The sequence below is a fragment of the Protopterus annectens genome, chromosome 5.part0 (genome assembly GCF_019279795.1).
Source record: "Protopterus annectens isolate FY-2018-M chromosome 5.part0, PAN1.0, whole genome shotgun sequence".
Lineage (NCBI taxonomy): Eukaryota > Metazoa > Chordata > Ceratodontiformes > Protopteridae > Protopterus > Protopterus annectens.
In genome coordinates this window covers 355,992,474-356,014,188 of record NC_056735.1, presented here as the reverse complement: position 1 = coordinate 356,014,188, position 21,715 = coordinate 355,992,474, and the positions used below count along the sequence as shown (strand labels likewise).

Here is a 21,715-nt window from a genome sequence, read left to right as displayed (position 1 = left end):
ACAAGAACTTTCATTCTTGTATATTATTTTTAAATCTAAGTAGAATTATTTGTATCTATTAAACTATAGCTGCTAACCAATTAAAACTAAATACCTTTGAATCATTTTAGTTAGGAATCTGACAACCCCTTTATTTCTCCTTTTCCGTATTAGGCACAGGTTCCAAGTGCCACACTGGAATTTTCTATGTTGGCACTACACATACTGGCAGTATTCATGTTGGCAAGAAATAAGATACTCAAAAACAGACCAAAACTACCGGAATCCATTTTGAAATAGAATAAATTTCCAAACAATATTCAATACACATCTTCCCTCTTTTACCCTTCTCCCTTCACACACTGCATCCAAATGGCTATATAAAACTACTGGTGGTACCTATGAATAAAACAATTTCTCTGTAACCATAAAATGTACTACAGCAAATCTGCCTGTGTCTGTGAGGCAGAGGAACGGATCCCCAGACTATGATCCAGGTGATCAGAGTTTGATATTAAACCCTGAAACTGTACGAGCTAGGCAGGGAGGGAGAGCAGTTAAGCAGTACGGCCTGCTTGCCTCTCCAGTGGTGGAGGAGGTAGCAGGCACTCTGGGAACACAAAGAGAAGTGCAATTGTTCTGGCAGAGTGAAGAAGCCACTTCTTGTGTTTGAAGGAAAGAGCAAGCTGATTGCTGTAAAGTCCTTTGGGAACTGAGGGACAATGAGAGCAGAAAGCCCACTACATGTCCTTCCACCAGCTCTGCAAGCAGTGTGTCCATTGAGAATGCAGGGCTTAAGCAGAAAACCCTCACACCACCCCTGATTCCACTCTGAATGACAGCCCTTATTGGTCAACCCTACCTTTGTGATGGGGAATGATTAGGTGGACTGGCCAAGAGGGGTCTGATGGCTGACAGACAGTGGGAGGCAAAAAAAAATAGTATTACTGCAAATTTCCCAGAATAATACACTGACTTCACAGACAAAAAGCAGTAACCTGGCGATTGCATCTATAAAGATGTACACAAATTTACCCTCTTGTAATACAGATTAAAAATGCATCAGTCTAAACTTGGGGGAGGGGCACACGTTCAGTGACAGACTTCCATATTCAAGAGAAATAAGATTTTTACTTCTGATATATTGACAACCCAATTAAGAGGTACTTTAAGCCATTATTACACTCAGTATTCTAAGTTCACCATAGCACCCACAATGAAAACAGAGTATAATGTCAAATGTCAGACTGTTTTTGAAAGGCTATATCTCGCTTCACATTTTGAGATTTCATCATAAGACTTGCAGATAACAGGATGTTCACAACATACCCAAGACTAAATTAAATCTCAAAACTTCCACTGCAGTACACTTATGAATTTTACCCTACAGCTTTAGCCACATGAAAGCATGGCACTGTAGCCATGCATGTCACACAATGGAAAAATGTGAAATATAGAAGGGTTTTGCTTCTGTTCAATTAAAAACTCAAAGCAGAATTTTATACCATTATTGTATGCAGTATACTGATCAGAATTTCACAACAGCACCCAAAATGAACACAGAATAATGCAAAATATCAGACTGTGGCAATAGCAGATTAATGCCATTTAGGACAGTCTTGCATAGGCTATATATCTGTCCCCTTTGAGAGTTCATTATGTAGCTTTCGGGTAATGAAGTACAGTTGTTCAAGTAAACTTATCATAACAGTAGACATTGGAATGATCACTGCTGCAGTAGCTTTAGCTAAATAGGTTATAGCTTGCCAAGGATATAACAGCCAGTTAGCTTGCAAAGCTTCAGAGCACCTGCTATGCACCCAAACCATCAGTCAGCTTCAGCTGAGCTGACTAAAAAGACAGGTTTGGGTGCCACAATACTCAGAGCTTTCATGTCAACAGAGAGAGGGAGGCTAACCCTGAAAGAACAATGCCAAGAAAAACAAAAAAATAAGTATTCACCGCCTGGCATAAACAACACACCAAAAAAACAAGGGGGATGGAGGGAGCGAGCGGCTACTGCAGCAGTCATCATTTGAACAACCACAGTTATAAGTTTACTTATACAGCTGTACTATGTTCATCATACTGATCACTGCTTCAGTAGCTTTATCTATATGGGCAGATTACCTTAGCTTACTACATCTGGGATGTGGAATGGGAAGGATCCAGAGGCCGCTGGAGAATGGTCCTAGCAAAGCCCAAGCTTGACCTAGAGAAGGAATCAAACTTATAATGCCTTGTAAATTTATGTATAGAGGACCAAGTTGATGCTTCTAGAATACAACCCTTTACAAAACAGCATAGATGAAGCCAAGGCCCTCTAGAGTTGGCCTTAACCCTGCTCAGAATACTTCTGTTGCAGTGAGTATAACAAAATGTAATAGCCTGAGACAACCACTCAGAAATAGTCTGTTTTGACACAGGTTGTCCATTCTTCTTACCTTCACAAGGAATGAAAAACTAACATGAAGATCTGAAAGATTTAGTTCTGTCAAGATAGGATGGGAGATGTCTGCGGACATCCAAGATATGGAGTAGCCTTTCAAACACATTTTTAGCTTCAGAAAAGAAAACATGAAGATGGACAATTTGGTTTAAAGTAAACTCTGATACCACTTTAGGCATATAAAAGAAGGATTAGTTCTCAAAGAAACCATAGTCTCTGTGGAAAATGAGATAGGGCTGACTCACCATAAGAGCATGCAATTCAGATAATCATCTTGCGGAGGTCAGAGCAATCAGTAAAATTTTCATTCCAAGAACCAGAGGTCAGACAGATAAACTGGCTGAATCAGAACAAGGCTTACTTTCTCTAGCACAAAATTAAAATCCCAAGGAGGGGCTATTGGGTCTCTTGGAGGCCTCATATGCAAAACCTTGTTTGAAAAACATTTTGACATGAGAATGCATTAAAAGAGGATCAATGTGCAGACATTCTGAAATGGTCAATAAATGAGCATTGATGGAGCAGCAAGAAAGGCCACTGGATAGTAACTCACACAAATATTGTAGAACCAGAGAACAACTAGCCCTGAATGGGTGCTGGTTATGCTGTTGGCACCAACTAGAAAACCTCTTCCATTTGCTAATGTATGATTTTCTAGCAACAAGCTTTCTTGCCTCCATTAGCACCTGGTGCAGGTCTTCCATAAACAGGTGCCTAAAGGGAAAGAAGGTGCTATCTATCATCCAGGCAGTCAGTGGATGTTGAATAAGGCTGGGTGTATCAAACACCCCTGATCTTGTGAGAGTAGAGCCATTCTGTTAGGAATCTTGTAGTTAACTGTCCCTGGCCATTTCCAAAAGAAGAGGGTGAATCCATGGTTGCCTGGATCAAATGGGAGTCACCAGAATTACCTTGGGGGGACATTTGCTTTTGAATCTTCAGAAGCATCTTGGAAATCAGTGGAAAGATAGAAAAACACACAGGAACATCCTGTTCAAGGAAAGGAAAGGAAAAGGCATTTGTCTTTCAAGCCTTCTTGCTTGGAGTCCTGCAGTATAATCTTGCCAACCAAAAAAGTGTGTAAGAGAGTGGCAACAACCACTAATAACATCCAATGAACCACTCCTTGAGCCAAAAACCTGCGACCACCATATAACAAACACCTTTATTCAGGCCACATAAAATGATCCACTGTACACAAAACGAGTCAGCAATCCAAAATGGTAAAATAATCCACAGGATAGGTCAAGCGCTTTCGTCGATAGACTTCATCAGAACAATTAATAGTAGGTACTAACACCATTTTTATATGTACCTAGTACCATCAATTGAAAAGAACCATTTCAAAATTAAAGTGACAGTGTGTTTTTAACCTTAAAAACTTAAACTCCCCAAACAAAACTATTTATCTTATAAAACATTCATTCAATTATAAAAATCTTTTTAATAAAAGAATCTTTCTAATAAAAAATGTATTATTCTAAAAAATGAAGTTTTTTTAAAAAACTGAGGTTGTCAAGGTTGAATGAAAAGTTAAAACCAGTATCAAAACTGTGTTGCTCGATATCTCAATTCAGGTTTTAAGCTGATGTGTTCGTTTAAACCTGGGGGAACTGTTGCATTTAACCTCAACTGCCATCTAACCTCAGCCCGAAGTAACTGATTTCTCCAGTCACCCCCCCTAAAGTTCTTACCTACAATTTCCAAAATACCAAATCTAAAAAAATGGTCAGCATGGCTAACTTTAGTGTGTTTATATAGGGCGTTGTTGTCATCCTTTTTCAAAATACTATACATGTGCTCGTATATTCTCCTACTCAAACGCCTTTCTGTTTTTCCAACATAAAAGTGACCACATGTCTGACAAACGGCTAAATATATTAAGCCCTGAGAGGTACATGTACCTGCCACAAAGTTGACTATTATTTGGTTAGGTCCAAGTGAAACAGAGGGAGTGTTAATGATAAATTTACAATAATCACAGGCCCCACATTTGTGAGTACCTCTTCTAAGACTTATTTTATCAGATGTTGGATTTTCTAAAAGGTTCTTTAAGTACCTATTCACCCGATATGTAAATTGAGGGCTATCACCAATATTTTTAAGCAACTCCGTATTCCCTTTAAACATCGTCCAGTTGTTTTTAATTATATTTTTAACACATTGTGATGTCTCACCATAGGTTAATACCATGGTTTGTGTAAAATCTATATCTACACGTATATCTTGACTAACCTTCTCCTCATCTTCACCTAATAGTGGTTTAAATCTAGTACCCCATTCGAAACACACCTGGTCCTTTATGTTGTTAATAAAACTCAATGGGTAACCTCGAGCCCCAAACATGTTGACCAGTTTTTCCACCTCTAGTTTGAATAGATCAAAATTTGAACGCATACGGGCAACTCGCACCATCTGCCCTTTTACTATGTTCCTCTTCACAAATATGGGGTGGCTACTTGAACATTCCAAATAGTCATTGGAAAATGTTGGTTTTCGATATACACATGAAGTGAAACTGTTAGTACTCTCTTCTTTCATTAGTTTCACATCTAAATAATTGATGGAAGAATTTCCACTGTCACCAGTGAATTTAAAGTAATCACAAATTCCATTCAAATAATCCAAAAATGTATCGTGTAAGTCACCACCCTTCCACAAAATAAAAACATCATCCAAAAATCTGAGGTAAATTGACCAATTTCCATTGTAAGGTGACCCAAAAATGTACTCTGTTTCCCATTTAAACATAACAAGGTTGGCAAACAGTGGGGCACAACTGTTTCCCATGGCTACACCCCTTGTTTGTCGGAAAAACTCACCACCAAAACAAAAAAAGTTGTTTTTAAGAATCACTTCCATCAATTCCAGAATGAAGTTGATCATACTGTGACTCAAACTAGTTTTTTCCACCAAAACATCATAAAAGAACTCAAGCCCCTTGTCATGTGGTATTGAGGTAAAAAGGTCAACCACATCTATGGTGGAAAAACAAACATTTTTGTCGTAGTACTGTTGGACGTTGAATAAGGCTGGGTGTATCAAACACCCCTGATCTTGTGTGAGTAGAGCCATTCTGTTAGGAAGCTTGTAGTTAACTGTCCCTGGCCATTTCCAAAAGAAGAGGGTGAACCCATGGTTGCCTGGATCAAATGGGAGTCACCAGAATTACCTTGGGGAGACATTTGCTTTTGAATCCTCAGAAGCATCTTGGAGATAATGGAAAGATAGAAAAACACTTACGGAATATAAGATGAAGTAACAGTCAAAAACACATAAACTGGAAGATAAACTGTTTATAAAACACGGCAAAGCTTTCAGGTTAAAAACCCTTCTTCAGTGCATACATTTTGGTTCTAAAATCACATCAAATATATAGTATGGGTCTGAATCACATGGCTTGCAGCCAAAAGTCATGTGATTATTACATTCAACATTATAACAAAGTTTAAAACAAAATTTAAAACATTTAAACATTTTATAGAAATTACAAATCATTTCAGTTTACTCTGCTGTAGGAATTTTAATACAGGTTTTAATGTAATGATATCATTAATGCCTGGTGTTTTATCCGCTTGCAATCTAGTTATCCATTATTCTTTTAATTCTAATTTATTATTAATGTCCCCACCCCTTTCTGTTTTTTCCACTATGTGTATAGCCCTGAATTTAAACCATGTTCTGCTATGTGTTTATATAGTGAATTATTTATTGCTCTATTTATTTCAGATTTGTGCTCAATTATTCGATTCTTTAATTTCCTTATAGTTTTGCCTATATAGAATGCAGAACACATGGATGTACACAACTGCTATAGTATTACAAGTAGCTTTAATGTTAAAATAATAACATCTCTTTGTTAAGGGATGTTTAAACATATGACTCATCCCTTCATAGATATCTCCACAGCATGTACAATTATAACATTTAAGCGTCCCCAACGCAGTTACATTCCTAGGTACATATGCATTAAATTCTTTGTAACATAATCTCTGCTTAATAGTTCTCATATTTCTAAAACCAAAGTATGGTTTCGTATCTACTATCTTTTTAATTTGATCACATGCCATTAGTATAAGCCAATTCTTCTCTATTATACTTTGTATTCTATGTGTATTACAATTATAGGAAGTAACAAACTCTGAGCTAGGATTTTCTTTTTCTCTTCCAAAATCAACCTATTGTTGTAACCACTTGTTATCAACTCCTGTATTGTATTATCTAGTTGTATTTTAAATACTGTTTCGTTAGTATTTAATCTACTTACTCTACTAAGTTGAGATCCTACTATACTCCTAAATATGTGAGGCGCATGCATGCTAGTATAATTTAGATAACGTCCAGAATGGACTTCTTTGTAATATATGCTTGTTTCAAATGAAGTTGGAGTTTTTTCTAGCATAATGTCTAAGAATACTATTTTGTCCCTTGCATGCTGCATCTTAAATTTTAAGAAGTTTGTTGTTGTGTTTAGATACTCCAGAAAGGAACATAATTGCTGTTTCCATAACAAAATACAATCATCAACAAACCTCTGATAGAATAATAAATTATTAGCGTAACTGTTATCTTTATTCAACATAAACTTTTGTTCCCATACATATAGCACCAAATTTGCATAGATAATACAATACAGGAGTTGATAACAAGTGGTTACAACAATAGGTTGATTTTGGAAGAGGAAAAGAAAATCCTAGCTCAGAGATCTACTACACTAAAACCTATATATACGGGGGGTAACGTACATAACAGGATGAGAGAGTATGATAATAAGGTGAGGTTTGTTACTTCCTATAATTGTAATACACATAGAATACAAAGTATAATAGAGAAGAATTGGCTTATACTAATGGCATGTGATCAAATTAAAAAGATAGTAGATACGAAACCATACTTTGGTTTTAGAAATATGAGAACTATTAAGCAGAGATTATGTTACAAAGAATTTAATGCATATGTACCTAGGAATGTAACTGCGTTGGGGACGCTTAAATGTTATAATTGTACATGCTGTGGAGATATCTATGAAGGGATGAGTCATATGTTTAAACATCCCTTAACAAAGAGATGTTATTATTTTAACATTAAAGCTACTTGTAATACTATAGCAGTTGTGTACATGGCTACGTGCTCCATGTGTTCTGCATTCTATATAGGCAAAACTATAAGGAAATTAAAGAATCGAATAATTGAGCACAAATCTGAAATAAATAGAGCAATAAATACGAATTCACTATATAAACACATAGCAGAACATGGAGCACGACATAGTTTTAAATTCAGGGTTATACACATAGTGGAAAAAACAGAAAGGGGTGGGGACATTAATAATAAATTAGAATTAAAAGAATACGAATGGATAACTAGATTGCAAGCGGATAAAACACCAGGCATTAATGATATCATTACATTAAAACCTGTATTAAAATTCCTACAGCAGAGTAAACTGAAATGATTTGTAATTTCTATAAAATGTTTAAATGTTTTAAATTTTGTTTTAAACTTTGTTATAATGTTGAATGTAATAATCACATGACTTTTGGCTGCAAGCCATGTGATTCAGACCCATACTATATATTTGATGTGATTTTAGAACCAAAATGTATGCACTGAAGAAGGGTTTTTAACCTGAAAGCTTTGCCGTGTTTTATAAACAGTTTATCTTCCAGTTTATGTGTTTTTGACTGTTACTTCATCTTATATTCCGTAAGTGTTCCGTTCGTTTCTGGAGATACACTTGAGGTCTATAGCAGCCAGTATTTTCGTTGGAAATGGAGCCAATTAATTCAAACTGCTCAGTGGAAAGCCTGGTTATGACTGGGGTAAATCCGTTACTGAACTTTGCATTAACAGACAACAATAACCAAGGGGGAAGTGGTCTACGTAATTTAGCACCCTCGGTTGAATTTACAAACAAACTACAAATGCTAGAGAAAAAGCTAATTTCTTTTAAAAAATTGCAATGGCAACGATTTAGTTTCTGCGCCTACCTAGAGAAAGGAATAGTACCCAGAGGTCTACGTATCACCAAGATGCCTTCATATGGGAACGTATTCCCAGATTTACTCAAACGGTGGCAGCAGTTAAATATACAGCTAAGTCTTGATTACATGACTCTAATGAATGACCACTTTATGTCTATAGAAACGGACTTGAAGCTGGAAATTCATAGCTTAGATAAGCAATTGCATGAATTTCAAAGCTTCTCAAATAATATTACCAGCTATGAACAGCTACTTAATAAAATTAGCTCGCTGGACAAAAAGCTTGAGGAGTCCAAGAAGAAGAAGCTTCTACGCGACGTCAATGACTTTGCAATGGGCCACATCTTTTCATGGCCGAGGGCTATAGATAAAACTAGAGGGGCTCCCAATTTTCAATATAATAATAAAAGTAATTCATTGGATACCCTTGACACTTTCGAACAAGTACTATCTACTCAAACTACAACGGAGGCGAATGTAGTGGTTAACCAATCGGGGGAGCCTATGATGATGACACCCACAGACGCAGCACACGTTGAGGTGAATGCGTCTAAGATGGAAACGTATGCTGGAGCCGCGAAAGAGAAAGGCCAACACCAAAAAGGGAAACTGCAACAAACAACGCTTAAGCGGTTTCAGCTAACGCAAGCAGAGGTGATACCAGAGTGTACTATGGCAAAAAACAGAACAGCATCTACGAGTGCACGTACACCTGTGAAAAGAAAAATCGACAGCCCTTTAGGACACAGCAAGCACATCCGTCAATAAAAGGAGGTACTTTAAATTTGTCCAGTTTTAAATTAATGGAAGCGCATTATTTATTGCTTCAAAAGGGCTTAAATTTTATACCGACGACCACAGATGATGTGGTGAATGTAATAACGGACCTCAAACTTTTTACTAGAGCAATAACACTGAAAATGTTATTTGGTAATAAGAGTGTTGTTAACTCAGGGTGCAAGAAAAGAAGTGTTTTCATACCTAATAACATACCAGTATTGCTAGCATTTCAGAATTTGTGCGAACAGGAAATTAGAGAGGTATATGATGAAGCTTATAAACATAAGGATAAAACAGTAAATAGAAGTTTTAATCTAACTAGAGAAGAGCATGAAGCCATGCAAACACTGATAAAACATGGCGAGCTTATAATTAAACCAGCAGATAAGGGCAACGTAACAGTATTAATGAACAAAGATAAATATTTAGATTTAATGAATGATTTACTACAGGATGTGACAGCCTTTAAAATAGTAAATCAAGAAGATGTACGAAAAAGCATTAGTAATATTAATATGGCCATCTATGACTTGCAATTGCAGGAAGATATAGACCTAGATCTATTTAATTTCCTGACAGTACCTTGTCCTATCATACCGATATTATACGGAGTCCCGAAGATACATAAATCCATAATGGATCCACCTATGAGACCTATAGTCTCAGGTGCTGGTTGGGTCACGGAACCCGTATCTATCTACTTACAGCAACAGCTCTATCCCTATATGAAAGACTGCAATACAGTATTAAAGGACACGACTGATTTTCTGTTAAAATTAAGAAATTGGCAACAAATTGCAGAAACACAACAGATAATACACAAGGATATAATATTGGTAACATTAGATATTACCTCCCTCTTTACAGTAATACCAAATGATTATGGTATTGACTCTATAAGGGAGTTCCTAGTAGAACATACACCATGAAAATAGAAACACTATGTGCACTATTGGAATTGGTTTTAACCAATAATATATTTATGTTTAACCAACAGCTATACCTACAAACATCAGGTGTAGCAATGGGCACTTCCATAGCGAACACCTATGCAAATTTGGTGCTATATGTATGGGAACAAAAGTTTATGTTGAATAAAGATAACAGTTACGCTAATAATTTATTATTCTATCAGAGGTTTGTTGATGATTGTATTTTGTTATGGAAGGGTACGGAACAGCAATTATGTTCCTTTCTGGAGTATCTAAACACAACAACAAACTTCTTAAAATTTAAGATGCAGCATGCAAGGGACAAAATAGTATTCTTAGACATTATGCTAGAAAAAACTCCAACTTCATTTGAAACAAGCATATATTACAAAGAAGTCCATTCTGGACGTTATCTAAATTATACTAGCATGCATGCGCCTCACATATTTAGGAGTATAGTAGGATCTCAACTTAGTAGAGTAAGTAGATTAAATACTAACGAAACAGTATTTAAAATACAACTAGATAATACAATACAGGAGTTGATAACAAGTGGTTACAACAATAGGTTGATTTTGGAAGAAAAAAAGAAAATCCTAGCTCAGAGATCTACTACATTAAAACCTATATATTATAACAGGATGAGAGAGTATAATAATAAGGTGAGGTTTGTTACTTCTTTTAATTGTAATACACATAGAATACAAAGTATAATAGAGAAGAATTGGCTTATACTAATGGCATGTGATCAAATTAAAAAGATAGTAGATACGAAACCATATTTTGGTTTTAGAAATATGAGAACTATTAAGCAGAGATTATGTTACAAAGAGTTTAATGCATATATACCTAGGAATGTAAAAATGTTATAATTGTACATGCTGTGGAGATATCTATGAAGGGATGAGTCATATGTTTAAACATCCCTTAACAAAGAGATGTTATTATTTTAACATTAAAGCTACTTGTAATACTATAGCAGTTGTGTATGCTCCATGTGTTCTGCATTCTATATAGGCAAAACTATAAGGAAATTAAAGAATCGAATAATTGAGCACAAATCTGAAATAAATAGAGCAATAAATACGAATTCACTATATAAACACATAGCAGAACATGGAGCACGACAGTTTTAAATTCAGGGTTATACACATAGTGGAAAAAACAGAAAGGGGTGGGGACATTAATAATAAATTAGAATTAAAAGAATACGAATGGATAACTAGATTGCAAGCGGATAAAACACCAGGCATTAATGATATCATTACATTAAAACCTGTATTAAAATTCCTACAGCAGAGTAAACTGAAATGATTTGTAATTTCTATAAAATGTTTAAATGTTTTAAATTTTGTTTTAAACTTTGTTATAATGTTGAATGTAATAATCACATGACTTTTGGCTGCAAGCCATGTGATTCAGACCCATACTATATATTTGATGTGATTTTAGAACCAAAATGTATGCACTGAAGAAGGGTTTTTAACCTGAAAGATAGAAAAACACACAGGAACATCCTGTTCAAGGAAAGGAAAGGAAAGGAAAAGGCATTTGTCTTTCAAGCCTTCTTGCTTGGAGTCCTGCAGTATAATCTTGCCAGCTGATTGCTCAGAGAGGAGGTAAATAGGTCTATTTGTAGAACTCCCCACAAATGGATCAAATCTTGGAAGACCTCTGATCTAGTTTCCATCCAAGATAGTCTGCCCTCCTCCTGCTCAGCTTGTCTGCCACACAATTTTACTCTGATGGAATGCAGGATGCCAGCAGTGTGCGACTATGCTGTGAAGCTATATCTCAAGCTAACATGGCAAGTCTGCAAAGAGGGTATGAGTTGATTCCTCTTGCTAATTGATATACCACAACTTTGGTACTGTCTGCAACAACCTGAAGAGGTCCAGGGAACAAAAGATGATTTAGAGAGTTGAGTGCCTTGATCAGGGTAAGCATCTCTTTTAATTTATGGGCTTGCATCTGTCCTTGGTGTCCCTTACATGTTACACTTTTATCCCTCCTGAAACTGCTCCCCAGGCAAGGTCCAAAATGTCTGTGGAGACAGACTGCTTCGGATCATGGAGGGAGAAAGGGAAACAAGAGTTTAGGAAAATCTGCTGTCTCTACCAAGTGATTTCTCTTCTGACGATCCACAGCACTGTGTTTTGAAAAGACAAAGGATGTTGGAGCTGGGACCAAAGAGACTGTGGATACCACTATATCTTTTTCATGCAAAGTCTTGCCAAGGGTATCACGAGAATGATAGATACCATTAGACTCAAAATATTGAGGTATTTCCTTGCAGTGACTAAAGTCTGAGTGGAAAACCCTAGAAAGAGATCTAGATAAAGATTTATTTTTCCTATGGAAGAACACCTCAGAAACACAATCCTGTTTTGAAAGAGTCAAAAAAGACTTCTGAATATTCTCTTTGAATCCCAGCTTGTGTAAGAAATCTCTCACCCAAGTGAGAGATTCCTGAAACTTTGAAAAAGACTCTACAAAGTAAAACAAATTGTCTAAATATAGAAAATGTGGATACCCTGTAGCCTGCAATGAGCACTGGAGCTAGACATTTTGTGAACACTCTTGGTGGAGTGGATAGTCCAAAGTGCAAGGCAGAAAACTGATAATGTGATCAAGACACACAAAACCTTACGAAATGCCCAAAGTCTAGATGAATAAGGATGTACTAAGCATCTTTTACACTTAGTGCTACCAGGAAACTTAAATGAAGAATGGATAATAGGTTGTGAAATGACAGCACTTTGAACTTGGGTACCATCACAAACAGGTTTAGAAAAGAACCCAGAACTGGTCTCTAAGCATCTTCTTTCACTAGCATCAAAGACATCCTTGAATAAAAACCCCTCCCTAACCTGGGATGAAGGAACTGGCTCTATCAATCCCTGAGTCAACAGCTGTTGAAGGACAGGGGAAATAAAGGAGTGTGGTCTGGTGGTTGAGGTATTACCCCCTGGAAAGGAGGGATTTCCTCCCACAGCCATCTGCAACCTTAATAAATGATCTCCAAACCCATTTGTCTGAAACTATGTGCTGCCAAAGAGAGACATGGAGATTCAGAATTTCTGGAAGGGGAAAAAGGGCCACCAGTGTGTGTGTGTGTGTGTGTGTGTGTGTGGGGGGGGGGGGGCTTGTGTACTATCTTTGGTTTTGGGAGTTCCTGAATTAATTTTAGAACCCCCCCCCCCCAGCCATATCTTCTTAAATGTCTTGTTTACCTGCAATTTGGTGAGAATGTTTATTTTGTTTTGTTTTTTTTTATGAAATTGGATGAGGGTTAGAGAATCCCTTAGAATATTTGGAAACAGAGGGATGAAAAAATCTTAGAGATTCCCTGTAACAACTTACCCTTCCATCACACTTTGATAACCTCTGCAGCACTGGAACCAAAAACTAAATCTCTCTCCAAAGGAGAATTTAAAATCTCATTTTCACATGATCTGGAAAGCTCCAACAATGCAACCAGGCAAACTTCTTAAAACAGTACCAGTGACAACAGCCCTGGAAGAAATATAAACTGAGTCATACATGCACACATGCACACATGTACACACACACACACACACACACACACACACACACACACACACACACACACACACACACACACACACACACACACACACTACAATAAGTTGTGACCTGCAAAGGAAGAAACTAACTTGCTTACAGCAGATTTTTCCTCACAAGAAGAAACCACTGGGGGGGGGGGGGGTCATCTTACTTTTGCAATTAGTCTGAATTAATTTTTAACATATAAACCTGACCATTCAAAATTTTGAAAATCAGAGTTGTAGAAGCATACACCTTTTCCCCTGTACTTATCAATAATCTTTCCATCCTTGTCAGAAAGAGTAGGATTAGAATTAACCAAATGTTTAACAGCAGTAAAGCTATGGGTGGTGATTCAGGTTTGGGAAGAGTCTCTAAAAAATTAAAAGACTGGAGTACTTTATACATACTATCTGCCTTTTTAGTGGTAATAGGCTGATTAACAGGAAAATTGCAGGCAGTGACACACACATCCTCCAGAGCTGACAAAACTGGTGGAATGGTTGTAAGTTCTAGAAATTCCTTCTGTAACACCTCACAGTATTTTTTGACGGGCAGATAAATCTCAGTATCGTCCCACTGAAAACACTGGCACATTCTGGAAATAGTCTCCGAGAAGCAGAAACCCCAACAGAACAGGAAGAATCAGAAACTGAGCTCTGCTCTGATTCTGAATCAGACAACTGGGGAGAAAACCTTGTATCTGTCCCTTCGGCATCCTGTCTAGATTCAGAATCTTGAATATCTTCAGAAAAAGTAGTATCTCTCTTTCCTTTACCACAAACCACTTTATAAGATGGGATCAATAACCTGAATTAAACCCTACTCCTACCTAAGGAAATTTGAGAAAGAGTAGACATCTTTAGATTTCTTTTTCTTTTTGACAAGAAAAATGGTACCAACTGTGTTACTAATGGCAACAGCAGCTTCCCCATTGAGGTGCACAACATTCTAACCAAACAGGAAAGTCTTCCCTCTTCCATCTCCCACGACCAACAAGACTGGCTCTTCCTTGCCCACTGAGGGGACCCCAGGAGCCACAGAAGACATGGGTAACCCCCAGTCCAGAGTGGCCATTGGTGCTACACCAGAAGGAACTGGGGTAAAAGATGAGTGATCTGAGAAACAAGCTATGGCACAGCACAGTTACCCACATGCACCTGAGCCAAACTGCTAGCCTGTTGTGGTGACAAAGGCTGTTTGCTTAACTTTTTATTTTTGTGGCTGGAAGAAGGACCAACCATGTGACAGGTAGTTTGTTCCATTTTCAAGCTGAAAATGCTGCCTCTTTCCTGGGGAAAAAAAGCAGTAAGAGCTGGTAGAAATTTAAAATCTTTAAAAGTCACATTTTTGTGTGTGAAAAAACAGCAAAAACACTGTCAGCCCCCAAAAGTAAAATAAACAACTTCTCCAGAGAAACAATGGTTTTCAATTATTCAACAACTTTTAAACTGACAAGAAAAAAGTGCACTTCGGTTTAAAAGCACAGTTAGGTCTCATGACAGTTTATTAAAACACAAACTAACTTAAAAATGCACCTTTCCTAAACAGGAAAGTACAATAAAACAATTTTTTAAATCTGGAAGTCCCCCCCCCTCCAAAGGGAACTTATCTGCCTAGTAAATAAATAGCAAAAATAGAAAGTCTGCACATGAATGCTCTTCAATAGCAAGAAATGGCTCCCAAACTTGTCAATTTAGTCAGCTTAGCTCAAGCTGACTGACTGAGGCATGGAAGGGGCCCTGAAGCTTTGAAAGCTGTCCAGCTGTTATATCCTTAGCAGGATATAACCCCACATAGCTAAGGTTACTGTAGCAGTGACCAATATGATAAACATCAAGGTATTATGCAACAAAACCCATGCAAGACTAACTCTAATCTCAGAGCATCTAGTGCAACACACCTGTGAATTTAATTGTGTAGCCATGGCATGTTACAACTGAATATTTTTTCCTGGAGAAATGTACATATTTTTATCTCTGATGTAGTGACAACTTAGTAAAGTAGTATTTTATGTCAGTTTTTTATATAGTGTACTGATAAGTTGTGCAACACAGCACCCACAGTTAAAACAGAGTATGTCAGACTGGCGATTTCATTACAGAATGTTTAAGTAATCAACAACATGTTATTCAGCTACAAAACACACCTAATGACACTGTACTATGTGCAGCATGACTCCTCACACCCCTCCTTAAGAAGGCATAGACGTTCTGTTTACACCTCTAATGTCTTTGATAAAAGTGAAAGAAACAAGGACCATAATTTATTTGACTCTCTTGCTCCATGAATCTTTAAATTGCCCTTTGCTTTCATACCCAGCCTGCCTCCTGAGAGACATCCACTTCTGGCAACCAACTCTAATAAGTGATTGTTAAAAGAGGGGAAATAACAGCCACAGCAATGTATATCTGCTTGCTGTTATAAGACACCTACCCCCATCAAATACCACAGAAATTAAAAAAATAAATAAATACAAGTATATGGCAGTGTGCACAATTACCAGCTCCCAGCAATCTATCTGGTTTCCAGTAAAAATGTGAAAAAATAACCCCAGAAAATGTGTTTCACCAACCTCTATCACAATAACTATCTCCCAACCAAGCCACAGCCATGGGATTTTTATTGTGATCAACCCTAACTGTCGTTTGCTTTTGTCCGTTTCCAAACAGATAATCAAAAAGTGGTAAAAAAGAAAGCTACAATAATGTACTTAAAACTAATGCTGCAAGGTGCTGCTACAGTAACCCCCCCCACCATTCATCATGGTACACATAATTAAAATAAAAAAATCAACTCTGCTATGGGGACTGTCTATTACTACTCTCAAAGGTCTCTCTGATTTCCTGGAAAATAAAAACAATGTTCCTGAAAATCAATGCATCTAGAACTCCCAGCAGTCTTTAGTTATATGACTAAAGATTGCAGGGAAGACACTACAATTGGTTGCCAACAGTAACTGACTGCAAATTTAGGCTACCCATGTCCTTTTACTATATTTGTGGGGTATTAGTGAGAAATCATGCTAATCTGACCTCTTGCTTCCGAGTTAAATTTCCTTTTGAATTTAATATGAAATGGTGGGATAATTATTCATTTAGAACAACCCAATAAATACCTTGCAAATATGCAGCAAACAAATAAAAGCTTTTTTTCTTATTTTAAAACTGTCTTCATGCCAATTTTAAAATAAAAAAATAGAAAGCACTAAAACTTATTAAACTTTTCATCCATACCAGTGGCTCAACCATACAGTACAGTATTTACCTGCAAGTGACAGACAAAGGAGGCAACAAAACTCCACATAAAAAAAACTAAAAGGTCCAATAGGAAATGCATATAGGACAAAACCTGAAATAATCTGGTATAACAGACTACCATTTGTGAGGAAAGAAAAAATAGAAACCTCCCATGATGAAGGGATCATGAGTGGCATGCAAACTACCCCTTAAGGATATACAAGTATTTTCTAGATGCTGGTCTTTCAATATCCAAAATCACACAAAGCTTTATGAATAAATTAATGTTATAAATCAAAGTCCATAAACTATAGACATGTTTCTGGGATTATCAGTACGACATTAGTGAGGAGTTTAAATAAGCTCTGAAATGCTCAGCTTCTCATGGTAGGTTTAGGTAAAAAAAGAGGCTATGCAATGAAAGAATTTTGTTAGACAAAAGTGACTATTACTAGATATTCATTAGGTACTACTGGAAAGATACCATTTTGGTAGCTACAGTAAGCCCAAACTTCAAGTGTATTTTATATGTTATAGTCTTACCAGATATTTCACTCTGTGCGGTGCAATGATTACATTTTCTTAATTAAACCAGATTGTGTTGTTAAATGGATGATTAACATGAGCTCTTCATGACAAACAGTAAACTGAAACTAACAAGGGGTATACGTAATTTAAGTAACCCAAAATATATGTCATGTAACCAAAACATTGAACCATTTGAAAAACTACATATACAAGGTTACAAATGAAATACTCGGTTATCTTAAATCAAAGTAACTTGGTACATTTCTGGCAGGCAGACTCATGGCTATGTCAGACTCATATCACTGTTGTGAGCTGGAGGTAGGACTATACTTAAGGGGTGTGGTCCTATTTTTCTATACGTGTCATTTGTGTATCAAATAAGCTAGTAATCAGCCGCTTCTGACAGATTTGCCTGGTAAAGAAGAGACAGGCATGCACTTTATCATATGCTTGATTCACAAAATGTTTTCTGATACAAGAAGAATGGTGTACCCTTGGGTCTTGTATACACACACACACACACACACACACATTCACATATACCATATAAACTAAACTGGCCTCTGGGAGATGTGGTGCCTTAAACAAAATCTGGCTAACGTGCTACAGATTTTGTCACTAAAATTAAAATGTGCCACATCAAACACCATTTTGCACTACAGTAGAACTTCGAAGGCATGGCAATACCTTGTCAAACAGTAACACCATACTGTGAAACACTGTTCTCATCGTAATGTTTACTGTATGAATAATACAAAATACTGGTGCAGAAAATAAAAAAGTGCATTTTTGTATTGCCTAGGTAAGCACACTAGGTACACATGCCTCATTTTTTTATGGCGGGGGGTGGGGGGTGAAACAAATGCAATGTTTAAGTGACTTAAGTCACATAGTACGCAAACTGCAACTAAGGGAAATCAAACTCAAGACTACAAGATAAAGCTTGCTAACAGTTCACAGCCTTAATCTTCAACATTCAACTGCCACAAAATTTCATTGCACACTATGTACTATGATTATGGAAAACCTTGGGAACATAATTAGGCCTTAATGGCACGTAAAGCCTTCCATGTTCTATCATGTAAGCTTCTAAGGATCATACCTATGTAACTGCATGCCATTATAAACACATGGTAGCAATCACTTACCTGCACTGGAAAACTCAACACTTGTACTGATCTCTGCATTACATGACTAGAATAAGAACAAGGTAATGTTAGTTTTCAAATTCTGATACTGTAGAAATAGAACTGTATATTGTAAATACAGTACGATTAATACAGCAGCAACCTGGAAAGACAGGTGTCTACAATGCTTTGTAGAGCTGGATATCAGAAAAATTAAATCTGACCCCAATAACTGCATACATTTTGTTTCATTACTCATTTTGTCACAAGGCAGAACACAAGGACATTTAGGCTGCACATTATCAAGAGTGGAATCTTCCTTACTTCCTTTAAGAGCATGCACATGGCAGGCAATGGAGCCATGTAGGGTAGAGGTGCATATGCACCCTTTCATACAACCCTGACAGACTTCTTGTTATACACACTGCTCTGCAAGCAGGAGCCTCAGAAGCTGACTTGCAGCTACCACAAGTTACATACAAAAGCAAGATCCTTTCCTTATGAAAAGTGAGCACGTATCACTTATCAGACTCTCACTCCTCTATCTCTTGGCCAACTCCCCGCTGACAGAGCTGCTAATCAAACTCATGTAAGCAATGGGTAGGTGGACACCATGCCTCTCTGCAAACAGGCTAGCTATGTGGGAATTGTAGATGGGTTCTTTCTCCCACAGGCAGACACCATCTATATGCAGATGAAGAATCTGCAAGCTGGATGAAAATAAGAAAAAGTGAAAAAAACTATGCTTTGTAATGGTTGTGAGTTACAAACGAATTAACAAATGAATGGCCTAGAGTCACAAATGAATGACCTAGAGTCAAAGTATTTCAAAAATATTTACCTTCACTTTTCTCATCTTCAGTGTGTTTCTCAGCTTCTATATCGTTTGAATTGCTTCTTTGATGCTTATGTTCTTTTTTTTGCTCAAGGTTCAATAGTCTTTGTATAGCAGCATGAAAATGACTTCCTAGATCTTTACTGCCCTCTAGAAAGCATCTGAATTTTCCAATTCTTGATATATCCTGTGGAAGAAAAAAAAATGTGTTTCAGAAATAAAGAGCTTCAAAGGTTTCTCATTCTATACTGCACTGAACAAGCAGCAGATATGAATAGCCAGTTTCCTTCAGTTTTTTCTGTGCATATTTATAAGCTCTATTCAGAGAGAAAGGTGATCATATCACTTCATGGTGCTACACTAAAAAGTTTGAAGGTTAATGTAAAAACATTGTTATTGATGTAGTATGGAAACAGAACAATGATCTTGGTTTATGTACTGGATTCTGTCCATCTCCTAATGGCAAACGTATACGTAACCTGTGCACTGAGTTCCAGCTATTGAACATTTCTGAACTCATCAAAAGTCAACTCATTGTGGAGACTAACTCTTTGAATGTTAACTTCTCAACTGCTGTAACACACATCAAGACCTAACAAATTTCATTCAAAATATATTCTATAAGGGAGTTGACACCCTGCAACCCTTGGTAGAAAGAGCAACCCCACACCTGTTATTTATATATACTGTAATATAGTACCGATTGAAATGTAGTTCCTGACAAGTGTATTCACCACCTTTTACAAAGCACAGACAGAGAATGGGGTTAAGTAAACTATTTGTTGGAAGGCAAACTGTTAGCAGCAAAAATGAGTTTTCCTCAGCAGACAAGAAAAAAAACTTGCCAGTTCCGAAAATATTTACAGTCTCTAGCGGGCAAAAATAGTACTCTCAACTCTCTTATGCCTTTAACAAACAAAATCAGAACAATTAGAATAGTACCTTTACTGAAGTTAAAGCTCCCCTTTCATGGCAATCCAGAGGGATTTTGGTATTCACACACCTGTCAAAAAATACATGTTAGCATAGTCACAGAATTAAAACAAAAAAAATGGTTTCAAATATAGATCACCTTCTCCCCCATATTGGTTGCATTTCCACTAAAAGGTGCAATTATAGCCAGAAATTCTTTATTTTTCTTTCTCTTCTTCAGGATCTCTCCACAGAGTGTCAGTTTGCAGACCCTTGCCTGCATCATCTTCTTAGTCAAAGATGCCCTACAGGCTCCACCTTACCTCTGCCTTAGCATGTTGACACTTTCCTGTTTCTAGGTGATTTCTACTTTCCGGTACTTCCGGCAATTCAGGCCAAACTAACTTTTGTCTGTCATTCAGCTGTACAACACTATGTTACAATAGCAATTAAAAGTTTGCACAATCATCGAGAAAGGGAAACAGTGGAAATATATAGGAAGGACGACCTCCATCTGTAATTCTATACTTTTACTTTTCAACATGACATACATTGAACAGTATACTGAGTAGGAGGAAAATTACCAGTCGACTCTTATATGACTTATCCCCTATTCAGATAGTCTGATCCCTAAATTTCAAACTGCAGAAATTAATTAAATTGGAAAAAATGTACAAATTCCAGCCTGCTGACAGAAAAGTAAGGTCACTGGTAGTAATTAAATTCCTGAAAGCAAGTAGTTTGAAAAATGATCCACCAAATGACTTAACATGAGCTCCATGGTAGGGACTGTTCGATGAGATACAAAATTACAACCGTCTTACATACCTGACAGAAGTTATATCACAATCTATTCATACATTCACTGTAGACCACTGTAATGTACATTAGGTACTCCTTCAGCACGTTTTTGATAAACAGTACATGTTACCTATGGAATGGATGGCTGTGAAACCACTCATTTACAAGCAGACCATCAGTCCATAAATATTTTGTATTTACCCTTACCCTTGTTGTCAAAGTAATAGCTGAACAGAGTCAGAGATGGACCAGTTCACCTACTTGAGTAATATATGACAGTTAAAGTTTTATACACAAAAGCTATGACAGTTAAAGTTTTATACACAAAAGCTATGACACTTGAACCTCCACACATTACCCACTTCATAGCAGAAAGATTCTTAGGTCAGTCCTTGCTACATGCCTCTAGCAAATGTGGTATCCTTAGAATTTACCTCTCACAGAATCATCTACCATAAAAACCTGCACAACAGTTACCAATATCTGGAACAAATTGATTTTACATGTTTTGATGGATGTTCTCACATCTTTCAAGGACCGACTGCAGGGAAATCTAAAAATTCATCCCTAGTCTGGCATGTT

The 21,715-nt window shown here is 36.9% G+C and overlaps 1 protein-coding gene across 5 annotated transcripts in view; it reads right to left on the bottom strand.

Annotated features, from left to right (window-relative positions):
- LOC122802630 (uncharacterized protein CXorf38-like) overlaps positions 1-21,715 on the bottom strand; it is a 615,103-nt gene that overhangs the window by 165,587 nt on the left and 427,801 nt on the right. For 4 of the 5 annotated variants that reach the window (XM_044072325.1, XM_044072324.1, XM_044072323.1 and 1 more), the window contains one exon: positions 19,427-19,607. In XM_044072325.1, the coding sequence (XP_043928260.1) occupies positions 19,427-19,607 (181 nt within the window). Of the gene's footprint in view, positions 1-18,606; positions 18,653-19,426; positions 19,608-21,715 lie in introns of those variants that run through there. The other variant, XM_044072322.1, reaches the window with a different exon arrangement.